This window comes from Neoarius graeffei, chromosome 3, assembly GCF_027579695.1.
Source record: "Neoarius graeffei isolate fNeoGra1 chromosome 3, fNeoGra1.pri, whole genome shotgun sequence".
NCBI lineage: Eukaryota > Metazoa > Chordata > Actinopteri > Siluriformes > Ariidae > Neoarius > Neoarius graeffei.
Window position 1 is genome coordinate 55,263,771 of NC_083571.1, and position 17,922 is coordinate 55,281,692.

The 17,922-nt window shown below is 40.1% G+C and overlaps 1 protein-coding gene across 6 annotated transcripts in view; it reads right to left on the minus strand.

Moving 5' to 3' along the window:
• Window positions 1–2,255: 2,255 nt before the first annotated feature.
• LOC132883412 (adhesion G protein-coupled receptor L3-like) overlaps window positions 2,256–17,922 on the minus strand; it is a 734,936-nt gene continuing 719,269 nt past the window's right edge. For 4 of the 6 annotated variants that reach the window (XM_060917028.1, XM_060917029.1, XM_060917026.1 and 1 more), the window contains 2 exons: window positions 14,193–14,321; window positions 2,256–4,723 (listed from right to left, as the gene is read on the minus strand). In XM_060917028.1, the coding sequence (XP_060773011.1) occupies window positions 3,744–4,723; window positions 14,193–14,321 (1,109 nt within the window). In that variant the 3' untranslated portion in view covers window positions 2,256–3,743. The remainder of the gene's footprint in view (window positions 4,724–14,192; window positions 14,322–17,922) is intronic. The other 2 variants (XM_060917030.1, XM_060917027.1) reach the window with 1 other exon arrangement.

Consider the following 17,922-nt stretch of genomic DNA (forward strand, 5'->3'; position numbering starts at 1 on the left):
ACACTGAGTTTTATTAAAGACCTTATACCATTTCACTTGCCCTTACCCATTCGGATCTGGAAGACGCTTTACAAAAAAGGTGAGAGCGTTCTAACATGCATTTCAGTCTGCTCGCGGCCAATCTAATCCAAGGGGCCTTTTCAACAAGTAATCTGTCGTGCAAGTTGGGCAGAAGCACGCGTCAGGCAGGCAACATGTAGGCCTACAAGTCAGTAACCTATTCAACTAACTTTCATCCGAACTTGAAGTTTTCTACGGGGTTGAGCCACCGTACCAACTCACTCGGGGAATAGGCTCATATCGGCCAAATAGGGAGACGTCTTGGAGAGAAACGTGATGCAAGATGACAGTATGTAGCCACTGCAGGTCACTTATTTTTCAGCATAAGAAAAAACCCTTTGGTTTGACACTTCGCACCCTAATTATGTTGCTTCAACATCGCGCCCTCCATGCAATTTCAGATTGACAGACATCGCGAAGCGCAAAGGGTGGAGGCTGCATGGGTGAGGGTGATAGCAAGTGACCATAACTTTGCAGAGTAATTAAATCACAGTGCTGCGCACAGACAATGGTGTGGTTTCTTGATTATTTTGTAAAGCATGCGCTTAACTAGTCATTAACAGGAAAAGGTGTGTGATTTATCCTTTATCCACCCCGACTGTGCCATGCGAAGATGCATTCTGCGTCTTCAAAATTCCCCGAAGTCGGCACCGTGCTATCTGTAATCTAACTCGAAAGAAACTGTAAGTTATACTGGTTAAAAGTAGGCCTATCTGAGAATGATTTTTTTCCCCGTTTTGAGGTAGATTTTGGGGAAGGTATTTGTGAAGAAGGAATTAATCGCCTGTTCCAAATAGCCGCCTAGTCTCTAATACGTGCCGGGTCTCTTACGTGATTGAGACAAATAATCGCCCGGGCTATTATTTGGTATTTTACGGTACATTTTTTGATGGCCAGTTAATTGTCCAAATCAATGGAACAGATTTAAGTTTTTGTGCTTGATCCATTCCTCAGACAACAGAATCACCTCAAGTGGCCAAAACGGTTCGACACAACGGGTAAGGTCATGTTTTTTTCACACATTCCAACACAGTTCTAAAACTGCTTTTTACAACATCTTAATTTATCTGTTATTTTTTTTAAGTACAATCATGACCTACAGACTACAGAGATATTATTGCAGCTGAACTTGTGCTGAATATAAAAAAGTCATATGACTTTGAAAATACTGCTTAGATTTGTTGAAATTGACAGCAAAATCAGAGCACGCCAAAATCATTAGGGTGCCAGAAAATACCCTCAGACCCCAGAGGATTAAATATGTACTATTCATCTGTAATTTGTGTATTATCAAAGTGATCTCATTAGTACATACTGAAAATCATCATCACTGAAAATAAAGGAAACAATAAGAGAACTTACTTTTCTTCTTCAAGAAATCCGTATGACATGATGTCCTGTAACAAATATTTCATCAGGGTGAAAGTGTTCAGGTAACAGGGTTGAGTGTGAACAAAAATGCAAATTTTTTTCCCACAAACTTTATTGGATGCCTCATGGAAGATGTTTCCTACATAAGATGGTTTCATGTTCTATACCTTTACATACTTTACATTTACAAATGTAATATTAGTGGATACAAATGGCACTTTGTGGAATCACGCGAGGGTTGGCACGTGTACTGTATGTCATCAGTAACGTAATCGAGATTCACAGTTCAGCACTTTGCTTTCAGTCTCTCACACACAAATGCACAACTTTGAAACCTGTGAAATCAAACATAAGCCTTTAGGCGACACTGAATATTGATCAACATGTTTTTTTGAGCTGCTTTTTTAATTAAAAATCTTTGTTGTAACCATGAGAACTGCTCACTCCACCCGTTATCTCCTGTTCAAAAAGTGGTTTTCATCTGGGACAGGTTTAAACAGGCTTCATTTGGATTCAGTAGAAGTGCTTTAATGGGAACAGACACAATAATCCTCTTCAGATATGGTGCTACTCTGAGCATGTCTAGTTGAAGTACGCTTTTCTGGATTCGATCACACTCATTGTTTGATGCATCTAATGCACTCGTAACTTGTTATTAAATACAGCTAGACTGTCTTTTTTTTTTTTTTTAATTAAGTGCTCTCTAAAAATCAAATCTCTTAAGCAGACAGATGCAGAAAATCCACCCACATAACAGCAGCCCGGAGAATTTCAGTCTTAAGCAGTAATTTATTTGTTGGCAAACAAGTTTCACTGGTACAACAAATATTAGTCAGGAGGTCGTTTGCTTCAATTTGATTCAAAAGGTAATATAAAACAGAAAAAAAATGAACAAAAAAATAAATAAAATATGGTCATATATGCGAAAAGGAAGGTGGTTAAGATTTTCCAGATGAGACCGCTGTTGTCTTGGAAGAAATAAATAAGTCTTTTATCACCCAGCTGAAATGAAACACACAGGTTCTTGATCTTCTTACTGCAAATATTGAGCTTTAATAAGTCAAACATCCGGCATCGTTTTATACAAGCCCCAAGTGCTGCATATAAATGCGGAAATCAGCCTTCACCGTTTCACCTTTCACTTTTTGGGATCTTCCTCGGCAAGCACGTTCATCTCAAAGGAAATTGGCACCTCTGGCCCAAAATGGCATAGTGTCTCTATCACTTTTATCTCCACAATGGGGGGAAAAAAAAAGACAAAATTTATCAAGTTCTGAGGGAGCCAAAAAAATAAAAAATAAAAAATTCTGGTTACATTCTTAAAATGACCATTAGGATTTTTTTTTTCTGTTGTTCCATTGATTTCTGCTAAAGTGAAATGTACAAATCAAAGAGCGGATCAGAGCGTGAGAGCAGAAGTGCCGTCCGGACCGAGAGCGTCAGGAGAGAACTGAACTGATTCTAAATCACCACGCTTACAGAAGAACAGAAAAAAGCAGACTGCAGACTGTAATGCTAGTAGCTGTACATTTACATAGAAATATCTTATAATTAATTCTCTGTGATATTAGTTCTTTCCCCTCCTCTTTTTAATATTTGTTATTAATACGCAAAAAAAAAGAAAGAAACAAAACAAAACAAAGTGCCATATGGCAAAGTCATCCTTTGCAAGAAAGTTCAAAAATGCACATTTTATCCACGCGACTTATTGGGACGACTGTATCGGACTCATCGCACAGGAAGGAGAAACATTTAAAAAGCACATGTCAGTTAAAGAAGTGTATTAAAATAGTCTTTTGTAGTGTTTTCTCCATCTGGTTTATTTGTTCGGAACCAAGTCTATGCACTGCCTCAGTGTTTGCATTCAGTCTGCATTTTTTTTTTGTTTTTTTTTTTTGTAAATCCATTGAGAAGTCTTTTTCTTTCTCACTTATCCCACTAAGGAACACAGGAATCCATTATCGACTCAGTTGTCTCTGGCTGTCCGTGGGAAATAAAACTGCACACAAAGAATCTGGGAGGGGGGGGGGAAGAACAAAAAAACAAAAAATATCAGGTCATGTCTGAGGCGAGACATCAACAATCCTCCAATCGAATTTCTCAGTCAGAATACAAAAAAAAAAAATCTCCAAAGTTATTTTCTTTGTTTTGTTCTTTTTTTTCTTTTTTTGAGAACACATAAAAGAAATGTCTACAACTGCGGACGATTGACCAGTACGGAAAAGCGACGGAAATGATGTGAGGAATGACAGGAGGGAATCTCCACATCATGTGTGTGTGTGTGTGTGTGTGTGTGTAAGCCATGTGGTCCTCTATAGGCTAGTGACGAGCTGGGCAGGCTCTTGTGGGGTTTCAGTGGGTGGAGCTTCGTCCTTGTTGGCGGGACCGATAAAGCCATCGCTGCTACCTCGGCCTAGGTGGTAGTAAGAATGCAGCTGGTGCAGATGGTTCTTCGAGCCTAGGTTAGGCATGCTCTTGTAGTACACATCATCACTCTCTGTGGGCTCCCGTGGATCCTCCCCTCCTCCTCCTCCTCCTCCTCCACTGCGTGGCAATGTGTGCATGTCAGACCGCTCTTGGGTAGCTGAGTCTCTCCTTGGCGAGGGTGTTTCATCACCCTGCTCTTCGGTCAAGAGTGGAAAAAAACTATCGCTGTTTTCCTGTGGGAGGCGGCGTCGAGACGAGGAGGAGGTGGAGCCAAAAGAGGGTCGAGGTTGGGTGTGAAGGGTAGGCCGTTGTTGGGGAAGCAACGGGGTGTCGGACTCGTCACGGATCAACTCAAGGCCCAGGCTCTCATCAGGGATGAAGGCTGGAGAGTCGTCAAGGTCCAGTGTGAGGCTGAGAGGAGGAGCTGAGGCGTCTTTGCCCCGCCCACCACCCACAGTTCCGTTATTATTCATGTTACTGAGATTGCTCACATTAGCCAGGTTGCTCATGTTTGCAAGGTTGCTCATGTTACTGACATTACTCATGTTAGCAATGTTGCTCACGTGAGTGACGTTGCTGATGTTGCTGACGTTGTTGACGAGCTTGTTGACCAGGTTGTTGCGTTCATGATTGTTCAGGTAGGGGGGCAGGTAGTTCGAGGTGAGCTCTTGGAGGATGCGTTTCTCCAGCGGGGTGTGTGGGTGCGGGTGCGTGGCATGCGGGACGCCATAGCCGCTGCGCTCCATCATTTGCACGCACTCGCTCAGGTAATCAGCACCCGCCAGGCCGTAGCTGTTGCCATGGTTACCATTCAGTGGTAGAGTATCCATGGCACTTGTATCCCGGGCATTGTTCAAGATTCCCTCTGAAAGAGAGAAAGTATGGAAAAAAATCACACAGAGGTTTCATACAGAAGTCTGTAAGGACTCACACATACACAAACATAGACAATTATATCTACAATTTCTTGCAAAAGTATTCATCCCCCTTGGTGTTTGTCCTGTTTTGCTGCATTACAAGCTGGAATTAAAATGGATTTTTGGAGGGTGAGCACCATTTGATTTACACAACATGCCGACCACTTTAAAGGTGAAAATTGTTTTATTGTGACACAAACAATAATTAAGATGAAAAAACAGAAATCTGGAGTGTGCATAAGTATTCACCCCCCTCTCATATGAAACCCCTAAATAAGAGCTGCTCCAACCAATTCACTTCATAAGTCACATAATTAGTTGATTAAGATCCACCTGTGTGCAATCAAAGTGTCACATGATCTGTCACATGATGTCTGTATAAATCAACCTGTTCTGGAAGGACCCTGACTCTGCAGCACTACTAAGCAAGCAACATGAAAACCAAGCAGCACTCCAAACAGGTCAGAGACAAAGTTGTGGAGAAGTATAGATCAGGGTTGAGTTATAAAAAATCCCAAACTTTGAATATCCCACAGAGCATCATTAAATCCATTATAGCAAATGGAAAGAATACAGCGCTCTCCACAATTATTGGCACCCCTCGTTAAGATATGTTCTTAGGCTTCTAATAAATTATTATTTTTTAAATAATATAGGACAACAATGCAAAAATAAAAAAGAAAAATCCAACCTTTAATTCAAGTGCATTTATTCAGTGGGAAAAAAAAATCCCACATTAAGAAATAATTCTTTTACATGAAATCACGTGTGCCACAATTATTGGCACCCCTGATGTTAATACTTTGTACAACTCCCTTTTGCCAACAAGACAGCACTTAATCTTCTCCTATAACATTTCACAAGATGGGAGAATACAGAGAGAGGGATCTTCAACCATTCCTCTTTGCACAATCTCTCTAAATCATCCAGAGTCCTGGGTCCTCTCCTACCGGTATGCACTCTCCTCTTCAGCTCACCCCACAGGTTTTCAATTGGGTTGAGGTCTGGGGACTGAGATGACCATGGGTGGAGCTTGATTTTGTGTCTGGTGAACCATTTTTGTGTAGATTTGGCCACACGTTTAGGGTCATTATCTTGCTGAAAGACCCAGTGATGACCCATCTTCAGCTTTCAGGCAGAGGCCACCAGATTTTGATTTAAAATGTCCTGGTATTTCAAAGAGTTCATGATGCCATGCACCCTAACAAGGTTCCCGGGGCCCACAGCCCACAGCATCACCGATCTTCCCCCATACTTCACAGTGGGCATGAGGTGCTTTTCCGCATACTCATCTTTTGTGTTACGTCAGACCCACTTCAACTGTTTGTTGCCAAAAAGCTCTATCTTGGTCTCATCTGACCAAAGCACACGGTCCCAGTTGAAGTCCCAGTACCGCTTAGCGAACTCCAGACGTTTACGTTTATGCTTGTAAGTGAGAAAAGGCTTTTTCTGTGCATGCCTCCCAAACAGCTTGTTGGCACGTAGATAGCGCCTGATGGTTGTTATGGAGACTTTGTGACCCCAAGATGCTACACTTTGATGCAATTCTCTAACAGTGAGCTTTGGAGAACTTTTTACTTCTCTTACCATCCTCCTCACTGTGCGTAATGGCAAGATAAACTTGCACCCTCATCCAGGCTTGTTTGCCACTGTTCCAGTTGTTTTAAACTTCTTGATGATTCCTCTGACTGTAGATATGGGCAGGTGTAGGCGAGTGGCTATTTTCTTGTAGCCATTGCCTGACTTATGAAGGTCGACACACATCTGCCTTACTTGAATGGTGTGTTCTCTTGTCTTTCCCATGTTGAAGAGTGGATAAGAGAAATAAGCCTCTGTGTCACATCATATTTATACCCCAGGGAAACAGGATGTGATGAATTACTAATTAAAGGTTCCTAGATACTCTGATCAACTTTATAAACTACAGTAGAAATGACAGAAATGCTTCAATTACATTTATTTTCTAGGAATTGTTATGGGTGCCAATAATTGTGGAACAGGTGATTTTATGAAAAATAATTATTTCTTAGTCACGGATTTTTTTTTAATTCACTTGAGTTAAGGGTTACATTTTTTCTACAATTTTCACTGTGAGATTATGCTCCTGCAATAAAAATTGAATTTATTTTAAGGCTTTTAACACACGTTAACCAGGGTGCCAATAATTGTGGAGGGCGCTGTATGTCACCACTAAAAACCTGACAAGAGAAGGCCACCCACCAAAACTCACAGACCAGGCAAGGAGGGCATTAATCAGAAATGCAACAAAGACACCAAAGATAACACTGAAGGAGCTGCAAAGATCCATAGCGGAGATGGGAGTATCTGTCCATAGGACCACTTTAAGCTGTACACCCCACAGAGTGGGGCTTTATGGAAGAGTGGCCAGAAAAAAGTCATTGCTTAAAGAAAAAACAAACAAACAAGAAAACACGTTTGGAGTTTGCCCAACATCATGTGGCAGATTCCCCAAACACATGGAAGAAGAGTCTCTGGTCAAATGAGACTAAAATTGATCTTTTTGGGCATCATGGGAAATGCCATGTGTGGCGCAAACCCAACACCCTGAGAACACCATTCCTACAGTGAAGCATGGTGGTGGCAGCATCATGCTGTGGGATATTTTTCATCTGCAGGGACAGAAAAGCTGGTCAGGACTGAAGGAAAGATGGATGGCACTAAATACAGGGCAATTCTGGAGGAAAACCTGTTTAAGAAAGAAGAAGAAGAAACATTTATTTATCATACGCACACTTCAAGCACAGTGAGATTCATCCTCTGTATTTAACCCATCTGAAGCAGTGAACACACGCACACACACCCAGAGCAATGGGCAGCCACACTACAGCACCCGGGGAGCAGTCAGGGGTTTTGGTACCTTGCTCAAGGGCACTTCAGCCCAAGGCCGCCCCACGTTAACCTAACTGCATGTCTTTGAACTGTGGGGGAAACCGGAGCACCCGGAGGAAACCCAAATCAGCCAGAGGTTTGAGACTGGGACGAAGGTTCACGTTCCAGCAGGACAATGACCCTAAACATACTGCTAAAGCTACACTGGAGGGGTTTAACAGGAAACATTTAAATGTCTTGGAATGGCCGAGTCAAAGCCCAGACCTCAATCCAATTGAGAATCTGCGGCATAACTTGAAGATTGCGGTACACCAATGCAGTCCATCTAACTTGAAGGAATTGGAGCAGTTTTGCCTTGAGGAATGGGCAAAAATCCCAGTGGCTAGATGTGCTAAGCTAATAGAGACATACCCCAAGAGACTTGTTGCTGTAATGATCGCAAAAGGTGGCTCTACAAAGTATTAACTTGACTTTTCTTTTTTTTTTTGGGGGGGGGTGAATGCACATTCCAGATTTTTGTTTTTTCATCTTAATTATTGTTTGTGTCACAATAAAAAAAATAAAAATACAAAATTTTCACCAGTGGTAGGCTAAACCCCCCCCCCCAAAAAAAAAATCCATTTTAATTCCAGCTTGTAATGCGACAAAACAGGACAAACACCAAGGGGATGAATACTTTTGCAAGACACTGTATATACAGTTGTGGTCAGAAGTTTAAATACAGTGACATGAATGTCGTCTTGTATATGAATGTCATGGCAATATTTGGGCTTTCAATGATTTCTCTGAACTGTTCTTTTATCTGTGGCAGAATGATTGTACAACATACAGCTTTTAAAAAAAGCAACCTAGAATTTGGTGCACAAGATTTAATTTTCTTTGGGCTTTCTGAAATCAACACAGGGTCAAAAGTATACATACATGGTCAAAAATATACAGTGGGGCAAAAAAGTATTTAGTCAGTCACCAATTGTGCAAGTTCTCCCACTTAAAAAGATGAGAGAGGCCTGTAATTTTCATCATAGGTACACTTCAACTATGAGAGACAGAATGAGAAAAAAAAAATCCAGAAAATCACATTGTCTGATTTTTAAAGAATTTATTTGCAAATGATGGTGGAAAATGAGTATTTGGTCAATAACAAAAGTTCATCTCAATACTTTGTTATAAACCCTTTGTTGGCAATGACAGAGGTCAAACGTTTTCTGTAAGTCTTCACAAGGTTTTCACACACTGTTGCTGGTATTTTGGCCCATTCCTCCATGCAGATCTCCTCTAGAGCAGTGATGTTTTGGGGCTGTCGCTGGGCAACACGGACTTTCAACTCCCTCCAAAGATTTTCTATGGGGTTGAGATCTGGAGACTGGCTAGGCCACTCCAGGACCTTGAAATGCTTCTTACGAAGCCACTCCTTCGTTGCCCGGGCGCTGTGTTTGGGATCATTGTCATGCTGAAAGACCCAGCCACATTTCATCTTCAATGCCCTTGCTGATGGAAGGAGGTTTTCACTCAAAATCTCATGATACATGGCCTCATGCATTCTTTCCTTTACACGGATCAGTCGTCCTGGTCCCTTTGCAGAAAAACAGCCCCAAAGCATGATGTTTCCACCCCCATGCTTCACAGTAGGTATGGTGTTCTTTGGATGCAACTCAGCATTCTTTCTCCTCCAAACATGACAAGTTGAGTTTTTACTAAAAAGTTCTATTTTGGTTTCATCTGACCACATGACATTCTCCCAATCCTCTTCTGGATCATCCAAATGCTCTCTAGCAAACTTCAGACGGGCCTGGACATGTAATGGCTTAAGCAGGGGGACATGTCTGGCACTGCAGGATTTGAGTCCCTGGTGGCGTAGTGTGTTACTGATGGTAGCCTTTGTTACTTTGGTCCCAGCTCTCTGCAGGTCATTCACTAGGTCCCTCCATGTGGTTCTGGGATTTTTGCTCACCGTTCTTGTGATCATTTTGACCCCACGGGGTGAGATCTTGCGTGGAGCCCCAGATTGAGGGAGATTATCAGTGGTCTTGTATGTCTTCCATTTTCTAATAATTGCTCCCACAGTTGATTTCTTCACACCAAGCTGCTTACCTATTGCAGATTCAGTCTTCCCAGCCTGGTGCAGGTCTACAATTTTGTTTCTGGTGTCCTTTGACAGCTCTTTGGTCTTGGCCATAGTGGAGTTTGGAGTATGACTGTTTGAGGTTGTGGACAGGTGTCTTTTATACTGATAACGAGTTCAAACAGGTGCCATTAATACAGGTAACGAGTGGAGGACAGAGGAGCCTCTTAAAGAAGAAGTTACAGGTCTGTGAGAGCCAGAAATCTTGCTTGTTTGTAGGTGACCAAATACTTATTTTACTGAGGAATTTACCAATTAATTCATTAAAAATCCTACAATGTGATTTCCTGGATTCTTTCCCCCCCATTCTGTCTCTCATAGTTGAAGTGTACCTATGATGAAAATTACAGGCCTCTCTCATCTTTTTAAGTGGGAGAACTTGCACAATTGGTGGCTGACTAAATACTTTTTTGCCCCACTGTACATACAGCACACCTAATATTTGGGTAAAATGTCTCTTCACAAGATTCACCTTGACCAAACATTTTTGTTTACCATGAACAAGCTTCTGGAAGAATTCTGGTTGGATATTTCATGACTCTTCATGGTAGAATTGGTAGAGTTCAATTAAATTTGTTTTGTTTTCTTGGAATGGGCTCGACTTGTAAGCACGGTTCATATATTTTCAATAGGGTTGAAGTCAGGACTTGTTTTAAGCTTAATGTTAGCCTGCTTTATCCTCCACAACCAGCTCTGATGCGTGTTTGGGTTCATTGTCCTGTTGTGATTCCCAGTCATGTTCAAGTTTCCAATGGTTTGAGGTTACACTGAAGAATTCTGAGGTAGTCCTCCTTCTTCATTATTCCATCCACTTTGTGAAATGAACCAGTTCCACTGGCAGCAAAACAGCCCCAGAGCATGATGATCCTACCACCACCACCAGCTGTACAGTGTCCCTCTGTACATGGTGGTCATTGTAGCCAAACAACTCAACCTTTGTCTCATCTGACCATACAGTTTTCCTCCAGAAGGGTTTTTCTTTGTCCATGTGGTTAGTTGCAAACTTTAGTTAAGCTTGAAGGCGCCAATTCTGGAGCAGGGGGTTAACAGCAGCCTCTTAGTCCATGGTGATATAAAACTCACTGAACTGTAGACAGTGATCCATCAGCTTCCAGTTCATGGCAGGGCTGTGCCATGGTGGTTCACAGGTTGTTCCTGACCACCTGAACCAATTTCCTTTCAGCTGAGGGTGACAGTTTGGGTTTTCTTGAAGCAAATTGGCTTGGCAAAGTGACTACACCTCCCAGTAACTTACATACAATTGGTTGAACTGATCTTGGAATTTGCAGTTGTTTAGAAATGGCTCCAAAAGACATTCCGGAGTTGTGCATGTCTGTGATCCTCTTTCTCAGATCTGCACTGAGCTCCCTGGACTTTCCCATTTTACTGTGTGTTGGTCAATCCAATGAGTGCTGTAAACAAACCCTTTTTATGACGGCACAGAGACGCTACCAGCTGTAGTCAATCATGATCACTAACAGGAAGTTAAGAGACCTCGGCCTTGGCAAGATAAGAGACATTTTGGAAATTTCAGCACCTCTGAATTAATAATCTAAGTAAGTGTAGGTAAATTATTGACCCTGTATGTGTAATTTTGACCCTGTATTGATTTCAGAAAACCCAAAGAAAATTACAATTTCTGCACCAAATTCATGTTTTTTTCTTTTAAAGAAATACATTGTACAATCATTTTGCTACAGACAATGAATAGTCCAGAGAAATCACTGAAAGTCCAATATTGCCATGACCTTCATATATATATATATATATATATATATATATATATATATATATATATATATGAGTGATTCCACACTTATGGGTACTGAAATGGGGACATGAACTTATTTTTAAAAATTCACCTAAAACCATTTCTTTTTTTACCATCAGGTCACAAAACATGTAATCTTTAATGAATGATATGTTAAAAGATAACTTTAATTTTCTGAGATGTAATAAAAACATATTTATATGCCAAAGTCAGAACGTAACAGAAGTGTTGTGGACATATATATTCTCAATTTTAACAATGTAGAATTACTTTTTGAAACATAGGAAGGTGATGTTTTAGCAAATATAATTAATAAACATGTGTGGTAGAATAAACATACACATTCTTTCAATAAGATTAACATGGTATATAGCTAGATTGTAATTAATTTGTAACAGACACGAGATGGACAATCGTAACAGAAGTAATGTAACAGACATCATTTTGGAACTCATAGGCTTGACTTTGGCATATAAATATGTTTTTATTACATCTCAGAAAATTAAAGTTATCTTTTAACATATCATTCATTAAAGATTACATGTTTTGTGACCTGATGGTAAAAAAAGAAATGGGTTTAGGTGAATTTTTAAAAATAAGTTCATGTCCCCATTTCAGTACCCATAAGCGTGGAATCACTCATATATATATATATATATATATATATATATATATATAATTACATACTGTACTCATACGTAATGTGCACGTAACCTGAGTCAAGAATTACTGAGAAAGTTTGAAGCTGAATTAAGTTTCCTTTTAAGAAGTCTGATCTCAGATGTATCACCACTTTTAATTTGCAAGGATAAATCAGAACACACACACGTGCGCGCGCGCACACACACACACACACACACACACACACACACACGAATAAAGCACAGCCATGCTGACACTCAGAGTGTGAATCCAGTCTTACAGTCAGACTCCAATCAACAAATCAACACTGGTCCTTATTTAGCACTACATGGTTTGCATGGCTAATCCCATCAAAGGGACAACTGTGCATTTTTAAAAAGTTATATTTTACATTTCTCTTTTTTTCACGTGCTAAATAAGGCCGAAGGTGGACAGGGGAGAGGGGATAAAGGCATCTCAGCTCTCTCATGCGAAGAAAGTGTGGAGCTCCTAAAGCCTTCTCCAGAACTTTCTCTTGAATTGTGCAGCAGAGAAAAAGTGGGAGCAGGTGACAAAGGAGGGCACTTTTTCGTCCCCCATCTGCACTCTATTCATATCTCTCTCTTTTTTTCCCCAACCAACTTTCTTTGATCACAGACATTTGCCTGTCCCTCAAGCCTGTAAAAATCTACTGTGCTCCATGGTCTCTGTTTTACCAGGTAGCACTTAAATTGATGAAAATGGGAGAAAAAAAAATTTGTTTTCTGCAAAATGGGCTTCTCAAATCTCAGATCAGACCACTGATTGATTCTGAATTGCCTGTTCTTGATGGAGAATGCATTTCCAAATTAGCAACTCTTAAGTACAATCTCAAAAAAAAGAAAAAAAGAAATACAGGAAGGACAATTACATTTGGTAAGCAATATTTAGCTTGACTCCCATACTTGTCTCTCTGTAGGAGTCTTAACGGACAGCATGGAGAAAGAAAGAAAGAAAAGAAGAAGAAGAAGAAGAAGAAGAAGGAAAAAAGCACAGGTAAGCATTCAGTGACAAGTCGAAAAGGACATGCATGATACACAAGGACACACAAAAATACAAGAAGAAAAAAATGAGAAAAAAACGCCCATAGCAAATGGCCTTGTTAAGACCTCACTCAACCTTTCTATTTATTAGAATCCAAGGAAAAGCATCACAATAATATATATAAGAATTATTGATTAGATTAAAGAGGTACATTAGCAGTACCTTGGGTTTTACTCAGAATTTCAGGGCTTTTATTGCTAGATTTCAAGGTTGTAACAATGCTTTCAGCATCGACGTTTCATTTTAAAAAGAAAGGTCTAGTTTCCAGAAACACTAAGCATGATGTCAAGCTGTAGTTTGCACCTAATTGGTAGCCAGTGTGAGGAACAGGAGTGCAGGGGTGTCTGTGGGAAGTTTTTCGAACCTTGTGAGCATTTTCTGTCAAACAAGGGGGCAAATTTAAAAAAAAAAAAAAACAACCAAAAAAAAAAAACAAAGAGCAAGAGATTTAAGACAGAATGAGGGAACGAGGGAGTAATAAACAGAGAAGCCGGCGTGACAGCATCATGCGGAGCTGCAGCAGCCGCTGAGAAAAAGTGTCAGGCCTCCCGCTGAGATCTCAGGAGGAACGCATACACACTGCAGATGCTTTTGCGAGCTCGGCATTGAACAAACATCTCGGCGTTAAGCTCAGGACATAAATATTGTGAAAATCCGAGCTCAGCTTTTACCTTCAATTCTTCTGGGTTTGGGATTTGTGCCAGAAATTTAGAAGTCTTTATTCACTTCTGTACATGGTGGGGTTTTTTTTTTGTTGTTTTTCTTTATTTTTTCTGTTCTGCATACTGCTGTGTGATGCTCGCTGAGGAAAAAGTCCCGAGGGAGACCCTAACACAGCTACAGAATGGCACATCAAGAGTCAAACAGGTGTGCGGCGCCCCGCCCACTGACACACCCACATGTCTCATGCACTAACACACCCACACGGACGGAGCCAGTTAGCTGAGGTGAGTAGAGAGGACCAGCACACCTTGTGTGTTGTACATGCTCAGAGTGGGGTTGTTATACACGGTCGAGTCACCCACTAAAGTGTTATAGGGGTTGTTTGAGCCGTGCGGTCGCAGCAGAGCGTTTGAGATGAGATGATTGGCCATAGCACCTGATACAGCCACACACACACACACGCGCACACACACACACACACACACACGGAGAAAAAAGACACAGAACGTTAGACAAATGCAGCAGTGGAGTCCACGCAACGTCAATATTGTTACCTTGCCGTTGCGGGGAGGAATAAGGAAAGGGCATTTCCTTAACACGCACAATGTTAGTATTGCAATGAATCTTTCAGAGACAGTTCAACAGAGGAAGCACAGAGAAAACACTGAGAAAGTATTGGATGGGACAGTTCCGTCTGTCCAGACATACAGCCTCGAACATACAACTGTACAGTAGCAGGGATGTGTGTTTGTGTGAATGGATAAGTACATGATTCTGGCAGGGTTTGTAATAGCATATGCAAACTAGCTTAAAGGTTATGAATATACGGAATGATGAGGTAGACATTGGACAAAGTGTTAGATCGCATGCTGTGTACGTCTCTGATTGCGCTTTATATGCACATGCCAATTCTCTCACAGCCCCTTGATTCATCCAGTTATTTTTTATTAAAGTAGCAAGAAAAGACTGTTTTTGATTGCATCAAGTTTGTCGTATATTTCACTCAGACTCTGGATGAATGGCTCATCAAAATATACAAAACATTCTACATCCTGCTGTGAATCATAATAGCATAATTTTTGAGTTCATTTAGCTGGCAGACCGCAGTCTGAATGGAGACTTGGCAAGGTATTTCCAAAGATCAAAAGTACTGTTGGATGTACTGTAAATGTATGCGGGGGGAAGAAAAAAAAACACAACCCTGGCCATATTGTAGTCATTCTAGTTTTGAGTTTTGTAAACGTGAACCAGATCCTGTGTTGTGTTTTATCCAATCAAATGCATTTATGTAAATTATTTCCCTGAGGTAGAGACTAGCTACAGAGCTAAGAGCATTCATTAACCGACTTTTAGACAGACAGACAGACAGACAGATAACTTTATTGCCATTCATCTGTACATTCAGAATGCACATTTGAACAAAATTTCACTCCAGTGGCTTACATCAGTATAACTGCTGCATATAGTTATTGCACATAGTCCGGTAAACAAAATATCACATTTTTGTAGATTTTTCGTAGATTTTTTTGTTTCCCCTCTCGGGTCTGCTTAGCGAACTGAAAACGTGTCATGTTTAAAGAAACGCTAACCATAAAAACATTTGATTATAAAGAAGATTACGCAGATTAGGGAAGTACGGAAGCGTATTGCTGCCATGCCAGAAAAAGAAAAACAGAGCAGTATTGAAACTCATGTTTGAATGAATAAATGAATGAATGAACGTGGAGAATGAATAAACTGAGCAATATGACTCATTTCCATGATTTAATTAAGTTCTACTTCATACTTGGGTTGAAACATGTTGAGATTCTGATGTTGTTGAGTACGCTGGATGATCCTGTAATAAGTATACATATGATAAATGGTTCCTGGGATAAGGTAGTATGTCATAGTAATGTGAAAATATCTTGTTAAAACATGAAAAACATAATTTTTCACGTTTTAATGTGATACCGTTTTTTTATCCTCCTGGAATGTCTCATCTGTTCACAGGCCATCAAAAGTAGCAGTGACGTGTGAAACAAAACATAACGAAGACAGAGTCATCTATATCCCCAGCCCTATATACCAACTATATACCAAGTTTTAAGATATTATTTGTCACATTTTTCAAGTTCTGCTGCAGGAAACCAACCCTACCTCTTTACACTGACCTCAGCAGCCCATGGCATAAACCCACTGGACCTTTGCTCCAGGTGAGCTAAAAATTAAAATTTCTCACATTTCTTAGTATCGAAAGCCACATATACATTACTTAATCAACACATATGCTAACTTTCAAGACCATACCACTCATAGTTTTCAAGTTCTGCTCCGGAAACAAAACCAAACCCTAAGACTAACCTGAGAGACTAAGTCTGAAATTGTTTCCAAGGAAACATGAAAAATTAAAATTTCTCAAATTTCTTAGTATGAAAAGGCGCATCTACATCACCTTGTTAACATGTATACCAAGTTTCAAATCCGTATCATGAATCGTTTTGGATATATGCTCCGGAAACGAACATTGCTCTAAGAAACTAAGTCAAAATCTATTTTTTAATGTAAAAATTTGAAAAATACTTTTAAAAAAAAATCCAAATAGCAAAAGGCACCAGTTCACATGTTGCTTGATATGTATACAAAGTTTCACGAAGATGTCTTCAGTAGTTTTAAAGATATGTCCTGGAAATGAAAACGTGACGGGACGGACAGAACCTGTTTTTATATCCTCCGCCAAACTTCGTTTGGGCAGGGGATAACTAGTATGAATTGTCTTATTTATCATTATAAATGAATCAGAAACGGTTAAGCATTAAGCAGATGCCACGATAGAGCCAAGAGCTGTAGGAACCATAGTCTTTCCTCCTCAATCGTGCAATATAAGAAAATTATTATACATACAGGATACTTTTTCGATGGAATAAAAACACGTGTTCTATTCCCTTCTAGTGGGTTCCATTCATTTGGTTTGATAGCATGCAATATTGTTAGCATATCGCTTATCCTATGTGTATTACGTCACTCTACCCAATGGAGAATGAGCGTTGAAGATGGTTTACAATATTGCATGGTTGTCAAGACAACGTGACATTGCATGTTGGAGATATAAAACTTCTGCACTAGTGAGCGACTGTGACAATTTGTAAACAAACATGGCCGCCAGGCTTGTTTTGTTAAAGGTTTTGAGAGAATTTTGAAAGAGAAAGATGTGTTGAACACCCGAAAGGAATGTGTATGTATAATAATAATAGTAATAATGTCGGCTATTTTTTCATGGTATATCAGATATATTCCATTCAGCTCCTCGTCTTAGACTCGTTCAGTATCATGCAAGCTGAATGGAATACATCTGATATACCACTCAACGCCAGCCAATATTATTTCAGTACTGCGCTAAGAGATTTTCAACTACATTTCTCAGAATCCACTGCAGCCAGGAAGCATGTGAGATTTTTTTTCTTGGAATATCACCACCTCATTCAGCTCTGTATTATTATTTTTATCGTAAATTTGCAAGTATGACACTATGAGACTATCCTGAATACTATGCAGCATGACAAACTTGATGTCTGTGATCTCTCAAATTTATTTACTTCACATTTGCTTAATGGAATCAGTGCAACAATATTTGGGACTCACTGATATGTCTCCTGAGCCAACTCTCTAACTCAATGTGAATCAGCTTCTCGCATCTCCAGCACTCTAATGTTCATATTAATGTGTTTGTATCTGTTTATGTATCCTGTAATCAGTCTGCTTTTTTTTTCCCTTTCTTCATTTTAGTCGACTGATTATTCCCCATCTGAAATGTACCCCACTCTTTTGAAACACTGAGCACATGAGAGCATGTGGATGCCTTCCATATCTGCTCTGATCATGCTGAAATAATCAAATAACCCAAAATAAATTAAACATGCAACGCTATGTGGAAGCAGAACGAGGACTTGGTTTCTCTGGAGAGAAAAATGAAAGAGTATGAAAGGGGGGGGGGGGGGTGAGGGGGGAGTGAACCACTTTAGGGAGAATGAAGAAAAGAGAAGTTTGAGCACTTTAGA